Source organism: Chiloscyllium punctatum, chromosome 24 (genome assembly GCF_047496795.1).
Source record: "Chiloscyllium punctatum isolate Juve2018m chromosome 24, sChiPun1.3, whole genome shotgun sequence".
Lineage (NCBI taxonomy): Eukaryota > Metazoa > Chordata > Chondrichthyes > Orectolobiformes > Hemiscylliidae > Chiloscyllium > Chiloscyllium punctatum.
In genome coordinates this window covers 39,198,324-39,213,579 of record NC_092762.1, presented here as the reverse complement: position 1 = coordinate 39,213,579, position 15,256 = coordinate 39,198,324, and the positions used below count along the sequence as shown (strand labels likewise).

Sequence of the window (15,256 nt, the reverse complement as noted above, 5' to 3'; positions counted from 1 at the left end):
TGAACCTATCAACAAAGACAGCATACTTAAACTACTGGACCTGTGCCTCACAACACACTTCACATTCAACAACCAAATATGTGAACAAATCAACAGCACACCCATGGGCTCACCCATCTCTGGACTCCTAGCAGAAGCGGTAATGCAAAGATTAGAACAAACAGTCTTACCGCAATTTCAACCCAAACTCTGGGTCAGCCATGCAGATGATACCTTTGTAATCATTAAAAACACAGAAATAGAGAACACACACCGGATCATCAACGCCACACTCACAGGAATCCGATTCACGAGGGAGGAAGAAAAGGATAACCAACTCCCATTCCTAGACGCGATGGTACAGAGAACACCGAACGGAGAATTCAGCACAAAGGTATACAGGAAAGCCACACACACAGACCAAGTCCTGAACTACGAAAGCAACCACCCCAACACACACAAACGAAGTTGCATCAAGACACTGTTCAAAAGGGCCACAACACACTGCAGTACACCAGAACTGCAAAAAGAGGAAGAAGAACACCTATACAATGTATTCGCCAAAAACTGATACCTGTGCAATTTCATCAACAGATGCCTAAGGGAGAGACAATGGAACGAGGACGTGCCGCAACCCAAAGGACTAGCCACACTACCATACATCAGGAGCATTTCTGAACTGACAGCCAGACTACTACGACCACTAGGACTCATAACAGCACACAAACCAACAGCCACTCTCAGACAACTCACCAGAATGAAGGACCCGATACCCAGCATGAGCAAAACCAATGTAGTGTACAAAATCCCATGCAAGGACTGCACCAAACACTACATAGGACAAACAGAAAGACAGCTAACGATCCGCATCCATGAACACCAACTAGCCACGAAACAACACGGCCAGCTATCCTTAGTAGCCACACACGCAGATGACAAGCAACATGAGTTCGACTGGGACAACACTGCTATTATAGGACAAGCCAAACAGAGAACAGCCAGGGAATTCCTAGAGTCATGGCACTCATCCACAGATTCAATCAATAAGCACATCGACCTGGACCCAATATACCGACCACTGCAACGGACAGCTGGAACTGACAACTGGAAGCGGCAGATTCAAACCACTGTAAATGCCGGAGGAAACATCACAAGCGCTTCACAGGAGGCTCCCAAGCACTGAGGATGTCACCTAGACCGGGGACAAAACGTCTGCAACACAAATTCCCAGCTCGGCGAACAGAACCACAACACAACAGCTGACTTGAGAATTGGTTTTGCTCGCAGTAGCTGGGAAGGGAACATGTTGAAACAGGTCTCGTCATTATTGGCAATCCAATGTGTATCTGGCTTTGAAAGAGGACAGATGGTAAAGGTTAGAGACCCAAGTCGTTGTAAGCTCAAGAACGCACTCCAGAGTACCTCATTTAGAATGTGGATTTTGGAGGGTTTTCTTTAGTGGTGTTATTCCCTTGATCCTTTTGCTTCCTTTTCTTTTTTCCCTTTTGCTATCTCCCCTTGCAATTTACTGCCTTCACCCCATCACTTAGTGTCTTGTTCTCTTCCTCCTTTCTCTCTGCCTTCCGTTCCTTCCACCGATTGGCATCCTCCTTATTTACTGAGAAGAATAAATCAGAATCTTATATTTTTAATGGATTGCTTAAATTGATTAGGGATAACATTACAGCCATATTGAGAGAGAACATTCCCGGGAGTACATCCAAGGGAATTTTCTTTTGGGTGAAACTGAGAAATAACAAAGGGATGATCACCTTGTTGGGATTGTATTTAAGATCTCTCAATAGTCAGTGTGAAATTGACAAGCAAATTTTTAAGGAAATCTTGGTTATCTGTAAGAGTACTAGGTTGGTAGTATAGAACATTACAGCATAGTATAGGCCCTTCAGCCTTCAATGTTGTACCGACCTGTGAAACCAATCTGAAGCTTATCTGTTCTACACTACCTCTGACATCTGTTCTATATCTATCACCCCTCAATTTAAAGCTATGTCTCCTCGCGCTAGCCATCACCATCCGGGGAAAAAGGCTCTCACTATCCACCCTTCTAACCCTCTGATTATCTTCTATGTCTCAATTGAGTCACCTCTCAACCTTCTTCTCTATCGAAAACTGCCTCCAGTCCTTCAGTCTTTCCTTCTAAGACCTTCCCTTCATACCAGACAATATCCTAGTAAATCGCCTCTGAACCCTTTCCAAAACTTCCACATCATTCCTATGATGCAGTGGCCACAACTGTACATAATACTCCCAAGTACGGACAGACCAGAGTTTTGTACAGCTGCAACATGAGCTCATGGCTCTGAAAGTTGATCCTCTACCAATAAAAGCGAACACACTGTATGCCTTCTTAACAATCCTATCAATCTGGGTTGCAACTTTCAGGGATCTATGTACATGGACACAGAGACCTCTCTGCTCATCTACACTACCAAGAATCTTACCATTTGCCCAGTACTCTGCATTCCTGTTGCTCCTTCCAAAGTGAATCACCTCACATTTTTCCACATTAAACTTCGTTTGTCACCTCTCAGCCAGCTCTGCAGCTTATCTATGTCCCTCTGTAACCTGCAACATCTTTCGGCACTATCCACTACTCCACTGACCTTAATGTCATCTGCAAGTTATAAAAATGACAAGCAGCAGTGGCCCCAAAACAGATCTTTGCAGTACACCACTAGTAACTGAACTCCAGGATTAACGTTTCTTATCAACCACTACCTTCTGTCTTCTTTCAGCTAAGTAGTTTCTGATCCAAACTGCTAAATCACCCTCCATCCCATGCCTCAGTATTTTGTGTAATAGCCTATTGTGGGGAACCTTAACAGATGCCTTACTGAAATCCATATACACCACATCAACTACTTTCCCCTCATCCACCTGTTTAGTCACCTTTTCAAAGAACTCAATAATGTTTGTGGGACACTACCTACCCTTCACAAAACTGTGTTGACCATCCCTACTCAACTTATTCCTTTCTAGATGATTATAAATCCTATCTCTTATAAACCTTTCCAACACTTTACCCACAACCAAAGTAAGACTCACTGCTCTATAATTACCAGGGTTGTCTCTACTCCCCTTCTTGAACAAGGGGACAATATTTACTATCCTCCTCTCTTTTGGCACTATTCCTGTAGACAATGGCGACATAAAGATCGAAGCCAAAGGCTCGGCAATCTTTTCCCTGGCTTCCCAGAGATTCCACGGATAAATCACATCCGGCTCAGGTGACTCACTTTCCGGAGTTGCTAATATCTCCTTGTGAACCTCAATCCAGTTTAGTCTAGTGGCCTGTATCTCTGTATTCTCATCAGCACTCACTTTTTCCAGTGTAAATACTGGAAGTATTCATTTAGCGCATCTCCTATCTCCTCGGACTCTTTCGTGCAACTCTATCATGCAGAAGGTGGTGCATATATAGAATTATCTGCCAGAGGAAGTGCTGAAGGCTGGTACAATTACAGCATTTAAAAGGCATTGGATGGGACTGTGAGGCAAGAGAGGAAATTGCAGAGCCAGGTGGTACCAGGGGACTGGAGAGTGGCGAATGTTGTGCCCCTGTTCAGAAAAGGGAATAAGGATAACCCCGGGAATTACAGGCCAGTTAGTCTTTCTTTGGTGGTAGGCAAAGTAATGGAAAGGGTACTGAGGGATAGGATTTATGAGTATCTGGAAAGACACTGCTTGATTAGGGACATCCAGCACGGATTTGTGAGGGGTAGGTCTTACCTTACAAGTCTTATTGAATTCTTTGAGGAGTGACCAAGCATGTGGATGAGGGTAGAGCAGTGGATGTAATGTACATGGATTTTAGTAAGGCATTTGATAAGGTTCCCCATGGTAGGCTTATGCGGAAAGTCAGGAGGCATGGGATAGAGGAAAATTTGGCTAGTTGGATAGAAAACTGGCTAACCGGTCGAAGTCAGAGTGGTGGTAGATGGTAAATATTCAGCCTGGAGCCCAGTTACAAGTGGAGTTCTGCACGGATCAGTTCTGGGTTCTCTACTGTTTGTAATTTTTATTAATGACTTAGAAGAGGGAGTCGAAGGGTGGGTCAGTAAATTTGCAGATGATACGAAGATTGGTGGAGTTGTGGATAGTGAGGAGAGCTGTTGTCGGCTGCAAAGGGACTTCAATATGATGCAGAGCTGGGCTGAGGAGTGGCAGATGGAGTTCAACCCTGTCAAGTGTGAGGTTGTCCATTTTGGAAGGACAAATAAGAATGCGGAATACAGGGTTAACGGTAGGGTTCTTAGTAAGGTGGAGGTTCAGAGGAATCTTGGGGTCTATGTTCATAGCTCTTTGAAAGTTGCCACTCAGGTGGATAGAGCTTGTATGAACGTCTATGGTGTATTAGCGTTCATTAGCAGAGGGATTGAATTCAAGAGTCGTGAAGTGATGTTGCAGCTGTACAGGACCTTGGTAAGGCCACATTTGGAGTACTGTGTGCAGTTCTGGTCGCCTCATTTTAGGAAAGATATGGAAGCTTTGGAGAGGGTGCAGAGAAGATTTACCAGGATGTTGCCTGGAATGGAGAATAGGTTACACGAGGATAGGTTGAGAGTGCTAGGCCTTTTCTCATTGGAACGGTGAAGGATGAGGGGTGACTTGATAGAGGTTTATAAGATGATCAGAGGAATAGATAGAGTAGACAGTCAGAAACTTTTTCTCTGGGTACAACACAGTGTTACAAGGGGACATAAATTTAAGGTGAAGGGTGGAAGGTATGGGGGGATGTCAGGGGTAGGTTCTTTACCCAGAGAGTGGTGGGGGCATGGAATGCGCTGCCTGTGGGAGTGGCAGGGTCAGAATCATTGGCGACCTTTAAGCGGCAATTGGATAGGTACATGGATGGGTGCTTAAGCTAGGACAAATGTTCGGCACAACATCGTGGGCCGAAGGGCCTGATCTGTGCTGTATTGTTCTATGTTCTATGTGAATAGGAAGGGTTTGGAGGGCTATGGGCCAAGTGCTTAAAAGGGACTCGATTAATTTAGGATATCTGCTTAGTCTGGTCGAGTTGAACGGAAGGGTCTGTTTTCATGTTGTACAGCTCTGTCTTTACAAAAATGATATTTTGATTGTGGGGAGCATGCTAACTTCTGTGTCATAGTGTGGTGCTGGAAAAGTCCAGCAGGTCAAGCAGCGTCCAAGGAGCAGGAGGATCGCCATTTCGGGCATAAGCCTTTCGGGACTTTCTCCTAGCCACACGCTAACTTCTGTTGTTTATTCTTCAGGTAAAGGCGTTGAAGGAAAAGATTGAAGCAGAAAAAGGAAGTGATGCTTTTCCAGCTGCTGGGCAAAAGCTAATCTATGCAGGTAAGATGCAACTGAATTAGTTTTTCAAGGCATTTTAAGCTTAAAGACTTGATCTTTTCAGGTACTCATAGGACACATTCATATAGGAAGGTCAAATTAAGATTGTGGAAAAAGGCAAAGGCTATTTTAGCCTCTAGAACTTGGTCCTCCCATTCAATAAGATCATAGCTGATCTGTGACCTACTCACTGCATTAACATTTGCCTGCTATTCCATTGCCTATTCCTCAATGTCTGCAATTTTAAAAAAGTCTACCAATCCCAGTTTTAAAATTTACAGTTGATCACCATTTGTGGAAGAGTTCAAAATTTCTGCTGACTTTCTCATGTAGAAATGTTTCCTGATTTCGTTCCTGAAAGATCAGGTTCTAATTTTTATACTTAGAAAAAAAACTAAAAAGAATTAACTGTTGCCCTTAATATCTTTAAAGCTTCAATCAAATTTCCCCTTGATTACTTAAATCTCATTAAATACAGCACAGGAATTTAGTGGGCGGCACGGTGGCACAGTGGTTAGCACTGCTGCCTCACAGCGCCAGAGACCCGGGTTCAATTCCCGCCTCAGGCGACTCTCTGTGTGGAGTTTGCACATTCTCCCCGTGTCTGCGTGGGTTTCCTCCGGGTGCTCCGGTTTCCTCCCACAATCCAAAGATGTGCAGGTCAGGTGAATTGGCCATGCTAAATTGCCCATAGTGTTAGGTAAGGGGTAGACGTAGGGGTATGGGTGGGTTGCGCTTCGGCGAGGCGGTGTGGACTTGTTGGGCCGAAGGGCCTGTTTCCACACTGTAAGTAATCTAATCTAATCTAATCTAAAAGTCTACCAATTTAATCCATAGAATCCAGGTATCATTCTTGTAAATCTGCTGTACGATCTCTCCAAGGCTAATAGTGTCTCATTTTCAAAGTGTAATGCATAGGATTGCCTTCCTGGCTTAGCTGCCCAGGGCTTTTCTATAATTCATGTTTATCTGACAAGAAAATGATTCCTAACTACCTGCCATTGGGGTTCTGAGTACAGGAAATCCAACTGGAAGATTCTACAAGGTGATGCTTGTCTAATCAGAGGCCATTTCTTTTGGCATTTGTTGCTCTTTCAGCACAGCCTAATTTAGTAGTTTCATTTAGTCCAATGTGCTGTACAGAGTGGAGGTGGTCAGTTTGCTGGGAACATGGGATGGCTTGGTACAGCAAAGTACAGGGGTGGAGAGGAGCAAGAGGATTCAAGTTGGGGGAAGACAAGACCCCCTCCTTCCTGTGGAAGTGCCCGTCTCTTGAAGGACAACCCGTTGATATTAGTGGAGCAAGCCTGTGAACCCGTTGGGTCCTGAGGAACGCTGTGGGGCTATGAGAAAGAGCTGGAGGACTGAATGAGGGTGCAAGAGAAGGAGGCAAGGAGGGAGAGAGAGGGTGTAGGGATGCAAGGAGAACCTGTGGATCCTGAGTCTAATCCTTCACACATTTGCACATTCTGAACCTCTCTCTTCTTCCACCTCAACCCCTCTATCTTCACCAACCCACCCCTTTCTGTCACTCTTACATTTGGTTGTTCTCCAAAAACAAAAATGCCAAAATAGCCAAAAAACTTAACACTCTCCATTGCACATCCACCAACATAATCACTAGGTTAATGTGTGATCTACCTCAGTGTAGTCATGCACTGTTGGTCCTATTTTACTTTAGCTGTGCACGTGTAGGCATACACTTCGAAAGTGACTCTTCGTAGTTAGGCGGTTATATCTAACTGATAAACTTTCAAAAGGGGAATTGTCTTCCTTGACTCTGTCATGTGTATCCATAAATGTTTTTGTTCCAGGAAAAATCCTCAATGATGACACGCAGCTTAAAGAGTACAAAATTGATGAGAAGAACTTTGTAGTAGTTATGGTAACCAAGGTAAGTGACTGAGGTAGGATCTAAATGATGGAGCATGTATAATCATGATTTCTTTATGTTTTAAATGTATGGTGGACCTATTTCGTAAATTGCATTCGATTTTAGGGGAAGCGAATGTGACGATGAACTAGTGACTTTATTTCCTCCCAACTTCCTCACCTATAAAAGCCATCTCTATTCAGTTGGGTGGTGTGTGCAAAGAGGACAAGCTGATAAAACTGTTAATAAGGCAGAAAGAAGGGATCCTAATGTGTGTGGGGCTATTGAGGAACTGTTTTCAATGGCGAGAAACAGGCAGAGGATGATCACAGAAGATTATGTGTGATAGGGTGGAACTTAAAGGGTTGAACAAGGGATTTTGTTTTTAATTGTTTTTGAAACCTTGTCTATGAGCATATAGATGGAATTCAGAATGAATTGCTTGTGGTTGATAGAAACAGTAGAGTTTGTAGGTAGTGCAAAGAACACATTAAGTCTCAGACAATTAAGGTATGGACTAAGGTTTTTTGAATTAGAGTGGAATCGTGCTCTCTGTTAAGCACTGCACCTTGGTTCAGCATCTCAAGGGTTAATTTGAAGAGAGAGCCATCGTTTGTTTAAGGTTGTGCATATATTTTCAGAGCTGGCAATACTCTTTCCTACTTCTCCTGCAATGCCACATCTTAGATGCAAAAGGTACCAAGCGGAGATGACTAATAAGACAAAAATGGGTATCCAAGGTGAAAGGGAAACTGGGAGTGAATGCTGGTTTTTCCATGCCTGAAAGGTTGGTCAGAACCCTGAATATGGGGAGTGGGGAGCATCACATCCACTTTTTATGAAGGTAAAGGAGAATATGGAAAATACATTCTGGAATAAGGAGTGGGGATTTAGATGTAACTACCCTTAACATCAAGTCTGCATTTGACCAACTGTGGTACCTAGGCACCCAAGCAAAACTAGAGTCAATAGGAATTAAGCAGACAGCTATCTTGCATTTCTGGCACAAGGCAAGATGGTTGTGATTCTTGGAGGGCAGTCATCTCATCTCTGGACATCTCTGTAGGAGGTCCTCGGGATAGTGTCCAATGTCCAGTCATCTTCAGCTGCTCCATTATCTTTCCTCCCTTATAAGGTCAGAAGTTTGCTAATAGTTGCAATAACTCAGATACTTAAGCATTGTGTCCAAATGCAGAGATTATTCTAATATCTTTAATTAGGTTGACAAGCTTTCAAAACACATCTGTGCCACAAAAATGCCAGATAATGATAATCTCCAACAGGAGAGAATCTAACCATATATAGGGGGCCTAATGGTATTAATCCAGGCACTCAGGTAGTGTTCTGAGGACCTGGATTCAAATCCAGCTGTGGCAGAGGGTGAAATTTGCAGGCAACAAAAATATTGAATTACAAATTTAATGATGACCATGAAATCCTTGTTGATTATCAGGGGAAAAATCCATCTGGTTCATTAGTGTCCTTTTTTTGACTCTCCTTTGGAAAAGAATGGACATATTAGGAATAGTCAGGAGGACTTGAGTCTTGAGCTGTGAACTGAATGCTGCTGTGCAACTGTTCTTTTATGTCTAGGCTTATGGATGGTGACTGCAGTTTTTACTGATAATTCCTCTTGAACATTGGTTTGGAAAATGCTCTGCTGCTATCACCTCCTATTCCTGATTGTTTTTGCTATACTGGAGTGGAGAGTGCTCAACATTTCAACTTTAAAATTGTGTTAAACAATGTTATGATTGTAAGTCATTTCAAGCATTCTTCCTGATACTCAATTGAAGAACTGTTTTGACAGGCTTTCAGTCTTTGCAAAGTTACTGCTTAGTGTGATGGAACCAAGGAAAGAAGTAAAGCATGTAGAAGAAGAGTTTTATTGGCACATTCAATTCTGCTTTTCTTTACCCCTCCCCAAAAGAAATTGATCATCTTCATTGGTATCACTTGATTTCTTGGAAACAGCTATTCAGATCAACTGAATTCACATTTCATTATGGACTTGGGACAGATTATATTGATAATTGATAAATTGCAACTGAATTCAATGGCTTTTATATTTGGGTTAGTGTCATAAGAAGTCACCAGTTCCCATTAGATGGGTCTTAGTTCTTTTTTAAGTCAATTCTTTATGCAAACTGCAGGTTGAGAGCTGTGCCATGAGCACTGATCTCTCCATGTTAAGCACATCTCAAAGAAACCATGTGTCTGTGTTTGGGAATTGGAATCTCCTAGTTTGTGATAATCACCATTTTGTTAAACCCAGGACTAAAATAACAACACATACTTCAGAGCCCCAGTTTTGTCTGGACAAACAGAACTTTTACATGGAATGTTTTTTTTCTCCCCCTTATGTCCATGTTTAGGGTTTCAGAGACTTCTTGCTGACAGTTTTCAGTGATTTTTGTTTTATATATGCTGGATGTAACTTCAATTTTGAGACTGCACGATTCAATAATTAATAAAGTGTGGCCAATTACTTGTTGCCTCAAATGGAGGTTTTGTAAATTCTAAAAATAGCTGCTTATTTTTCTATGGCCTCAACAATGGTTTCTGAGGAAAAATTAAAGCAACAGAACTTGCCTTAGTCATCATCTCATAATTATTCACTGAAATACAGAAATCAATCCAAAAACAGCATTGTGTGTGTGTCTGTCTCCTTCCTTTTTTTAGGGCAATAAGGTTTCCCTTTTTTTTGTTTCTTCTCTTGCCATCTATGGCCTCTTTCCTTTTATTGTTGAAAAGGCAGGTGAATTGCTCCCAAATCTTTTTGGTGCTATTTCAAAGTCAGGTTTTCTCCAATATTTCAAAATTCAAACAGGTTGCTCTCTCTAAAATTTAAATATTAGGACTGGAGCTATTCATGTGACTGTCATCACGTATGCAGGGTACTCATTCTGGCAATTAAATGGAAGTTGTGGTCAGGCAGTTATGAAGCAAATGTTATTTGATTGAAACCAATCCTAGTCCTGAAAAAATGAGAAAACCAACTTTGCCTTGACCCTTCTACAGTTTGGGATGGACTAACCCATAACCCTCTTTGGGATCTACTGGAAGGTGTCCTTGCATAGTTCAGGAAGAAGAGCTGTCAATATGGACTCTCAAAGAAGCCTGTTTGATTTCTATTTGAGACTGACATAAAGTTGTTGACTTGGTTGGATGTGCTGAGGTACTCAGTACTCTTGTTTGTTTTACTATTATTCAGTGCAGCTGACCTCACTCCACATTAGTGCTTAACTTTTTCTTCTTTGAAAACAGCCTAAAGCAGCTCCTGTGCCTGCACAGCCAACAACACAACCTGCTTCAGTGCCTGCATCAGCGAGTACCGCTTCAGCTGTGTCCACCTCAACTACAACTTCAGCCACGGTTCCAGCTTCAACTGCAGTTCCAAGCTTAATTGCAGATTCAATTTCATCTTCAAGTCAACCTCCCAACTCTAACCCTACTCCAACCTCAGGTGCCACTTCTGTTGTCCCTGCCTCGCCTCCAGCTATTGTTCCAACGTCTGATTCTTCTAGTCCAGTTACGGAGGAAAAGCCAAAGGAAGAAGAAACAACGGAAGAAACCAGTGCCGTTTCTGAAGCACTTAACCCAAGGTACAATAAAGTTGGGTAGGAAAAGTGCTGGATATTAATGCATATGATTTGGGCTGAAGTTAGGGAAGAAATCACCAGTACCTGGGGGGGGATGTCCTTTTGGGGCATCTCATTTAATTTTTAGGAAGTCCTTTCTCAGTTATGGTTGAAGGTTTTAAATTTACTTTGAGACTAATTCCTACCTGCATGAACTAAGCAAATGGAAGAAAGAAGAAGAAATGGCTTAATTTTCCACTGATGCATCTGATTTTTCAAAAGATCCAATCAGGCTAATGAAAATCTATTTTGGTCTTGAGCTGCTGTAAACTTTTGATTCCAGATATCTGGAACTGCTTGTAGCTGCATTGAAATTTCAGGATGTGCAGAAATACTGCAGTTGATTATTCAGATTGAGGACTTGCAAAATATGAATTTGTCAAGTTATGTTTGCAGAGACTTTTTTGTTTCAATTTGACTTTTTGTTGAAAGTGTAGCGCTCCAAAATCCTTCTGGGCAACAGCTAAATCGCTCTCCCCTGTCTTGTACACCCCCTGCCCCCCCGCCCCCCCACCTACCCACCTACCTTCCTGTTTTTCTTACATGCTGTGCTATCACAGGATGACATGATTGAGCTCGGGAACTCAATATATGCAGTGTTGTGAAAATGAGTCTATGTTAGCATTCTGTTGGAAAAGATATCGGGACTTCTAATATTTTGTACCCTTGTAGTGAGATTTTAAGCACATTCTTAATTTCCAGATGTTCTTGTGGTCTAGTTTATCGTGGAATGATGATGCAATTGCACTCCTGAGAAAATAGGATGTATTTAGATAGTTAATAAGCCTGCAGGTGTTTCAGGAATTTAAAAAAAGTTTTTGATTAAAGCAGTGTGTTGATGCTCCATATTGTTCCAGTATTAGAGCCACAATCCAGCCCTGATGATAAATAGAAGTATTTGACTGAACTTGCGAGCATTTGTTGTCCTTCTATGTACCTTCTGAATGTCTGATTTAAGAACAAGGTTATGTGGAAGCTGAGGAAAAAGCAACCTGCTTATCCTGTCTTGAATGGTGTATGGTGCAAAGAACAAATAAAATCAGAGTCCAACTGTTTGTTAAAATTGAATTTTAATTGACTGAGAATGTGATTATCCCAAGTAGATTTGCATTTTATTGCTTATGTAATTTTGCAAGTTGTGCTATAATTGACAGTAAATTGATAATTTACTGAGCAATCATTTCCAGTGTGGAATACATGTTTATAGAAGCTTTGAACAGCCTCTTAACTAGCAAGCTATAATGAACTTTCCTTCATTGTTTGATGCCAACAATGCAATTTGTCACTACATTAATCTCAGTGTCCTTTGTCACTTAAGTTTCAAGTTTTGTGTTGAAATATTTACACGTCTTCAAGCCAGTGCAGTCTGAACTGATGCAATGTGTTCACGAGAATCTCTACATTGTAGAATCTTGATTAATTATATTAGAACCATGCAATAATTTGATTGCTATGTTAAGGTGGCAGAATGATGACTTAAATGTAACTGTAAATTTTAACCTGTTGTTCCAGATCTGTGGCTGAAGAAATTGACTTGAATTTGGTGGAAACAGCCTCATCTACATTAGGTATGCTGATTAAGGATATGTTACCACTGAAATATTGGGCAATGAATATAGGTGTATTCATCAGGATTAATTTCACTGTCTTGCTGTACTGTTAATATGTTACATTAATTTGAATCCTTCTCCTTTTTGTACACATCAGACACTAGAATAATATGAGAAAGAAAATGTAATTCTTACTCAGGCGCTTAACTTGTTATGTTGATGAAGGGAAGTATTCTATAATTATATTTCATAAGTTTTTTTTGCATATAATCAATCTAGGAGCTGGAGTAATCCCTCTGCCATTCAGTATGCTCATGGTTGATTTTCTATTTCAGTGCCATATTCCTGCTTTCTCCCTATTTAATGTGCATTTAAAATTAAAAAAGAATCTACCTCTTCCTTCAACATATTCAGTGACTTGGCCTCCACAGCATTCTGATCCACTGGATCACTGCCTTTTGAATGGAGACATTTTTCCTCATCTCAGTTCTAAATAGCCTGACCATACCTGAGAATCCCTGGTTCTAGATGTCTCAACTAGGGATATGTTCTGTTAATAAATATTTTATAAAGGTTTGTCCATCATTTTTTTGCATACCAACGTGAGGTTAACTGGTCTATAATTCCCTGCTTTCTCTTGACCTTTTTTAAATAGAGCTTTTACATTAGCCAATACCCCATAGGAACTGTTCTGGTGTTTACAGAATCTTAAAAGATGACAATTGCATCTACAATTGCTAGGGCTACTTCCTTAAGTACTCTGATGGAAACCACAAGACCCTGGGGATTTATTGTCACTTATTCCATCCATTTCTCCAACACTATTTCCTGACTAAAACTGATTTCTTTCCATTCCTCCCTCTAGACCCTTTGCTCCCCAACATTTTTGGAATGTTATTCATGTCCTCCTTTGTGAAGGAGGACATTTTCTTTTCTTTGAATTTACATTTACTTTTCTTTCCTTTAAATTTCTGCAGGTAAGTTCCATGTGATGCATGCAAGAAGGAAATCCTTTTTTCTGCAGAACAAACATACTGAAGGGCTATCACATTCTGGTTTCACTTATTTCATTGTGTAATCTGTACAGGCTACATAAAAGGAAGATACGTGCATGTTTTGTCTATAGTATAACTGGTAAAATTCTAGTGTTTGCTCACAGAGTTGCTATTTCTCCTAAATTGGCTGCAAAATTCACTTGTCAAAGACTACTTGGAATTTTCAATGTTTGATTTTAAAAAGTAAGAAATACTCTCTTATAATTTGTTGAAACTTTGTGATCTGTCAATGAATTTGGACTGGCATAGGTTCACTTATGCACATTTACTCCAGTAACAGGGCAAGCCTATGAAAATTTGGTGGCAGAAATCATGTCAATGGGTTATGAACGGGAGCAGGTTCTTGCAGCACTGCGGGCAAGCTATAATAACCCTGACAGAGCTGTGGAATATCTTCTGACGGTGAGTTAAAGTTGGAGATTGAAACGTTTTAAGATATTGAAATATTTATTTTTGCTGTAGAGGGTGATATTATTTTGTACCAAATTGCATGAGAGAAAAGTGAAGATGACCAGTAAGATTGTCATTGACCTGAAAAATTAGCTGCTGCTTTCCACAAATGCCCTCAACATAGTCAATAATTCAAGGAATTTATGTTTTTATTTCAGATTTGCGGCATCCACGTTATTTTTATTTTAAAGAAGGAGCTTTGCCTTCAATAGTGTTTAAAGCTATATCCATTCTGGAATTTTAATGTAATGAGGTACAAAACAAGCACTCTACTTACTAAGAGCAGCTAGATCCTGGGATCTTCTGGACGACTTGGCTTAGCATTATGCCAGGCAGTGTCTTTGTTTAATGTACCATGAGGTCAGTCTTAAGTATACTGGTCACTGAAAGACACTTCTACTGAAAAATGTTGTGGAAACTATCAAACGTTGAAGTCTGCAGTGTGCTGATTTGGTGGCGACCAGAAGTAATAACCTACCTGCTACCTAAACATTGGAGCAGAGTGGCATAACGTTTTACAAGCACAGCGCTGGAGGAGCGAAACACATCTTGCAGCGTCTGTGCAGAGAGAAACAGTCAATATATTGAGTTCAGAACTGAAAGAAATTGGAAGACTTTTTACACATGCCTGGCAAACGAAGGAGGAATGAAGGGAATAGATGGTGTAGAAGCTGAGTGCTAAAGATAAAGGTGTTGTTAATGATGGGGAAAGTGAAAAATATGTAAAATGGTATAAGTTAGGATGTGAAAGGGACAGACCGGGTTCTCTCTCCTCTGTGGAGGGTCAGTAAACAAGACAAGGTTTGGTGGGAGGGGAAAAACAATGTGAAAAAAATAAACAACAGACATGTGGTCAGTTTCTGAAGTTGCTGAATTCAATCTTGAGACCTCATGGCTGTAAAATGCCTAAATAGGAAATTAATTGAATCTCTTTAAGCTTGCATTGCACTTTATTGGAACATTGTAACAGGCCCACGGCAGAAATGTTGGCATTAAAGCAAGGTGGCTTATTGAAATGGCAAGCAACTAGAAGGTCAGGGCCATTCTTGTGGACAGAGTGAAGCTGTTTCACAAGGCAGTCACCCAGTCGGTGTTTAATTTTGCCAATTTGCACACAATGTTCTGATTGTTATTTATGTTCTCTTATTGCAACTGTAGGAAAAATTGTATGTTGAATTCAAAAGAGCACTAGAGCTCTGAGTACCTTGGTAATAATTTACTACTTCAACTCTATCATCCCATGCTCTTTTGTCACCAACCAAGAGTTTATTTGGATGGGAGCAGTGAGATTATCTGATAGATTTCTTTCGTATGTTGAGATTTCATTGTCTTTCTTCTTGGAATCGTAAGTATATATTTGTGATTCCTCAA

The 15,256-nt window shown here is 40.9% G+C and overlaps 1 protein-coding gene across 2 annotated transcripts in view; it reads left to right on the top strand.

Moving 5' to 3' along the window:
- LOC140494463 (UV excision repair protein RAD23 homolog B-like) overlaps positions 1 to 15,256 on the top strand; it is an 80,207-nt gene that overhangs the window by 41,216 nt on the left and 23,735 nt on the right. The window contains exons 2-6 of one of the 2 annotated variants that reach the window (XM_072593653.1): positions 5,238 to 5,319; positions 7,131 to 7,210; positions 10,457 to 10,794; positions 12,343 to 12,398; positions 13,716 to 13,837. In XM_072593653.1, coding sequence (XP_072449754.1) covers positions 5,238 to 5,319; positions 7,131 to 7,210; positions 10,457 to 10,794; positions 12,343 to 12,398; positions 13,716 to 13,837 — 678 coding nt within the window. Of the gene's footprint in view, positions 1 to 5,237; positions 5,320 to 7,130; positions 7,211 to 10,456; positions 10,795 to 12,342; positions 12,399 to 13,709; positions 13,838 to 15,256 lie in introns of both variants that reach the window. The other variant, XM_072593652.1, reaches the window with a different exon arrangement.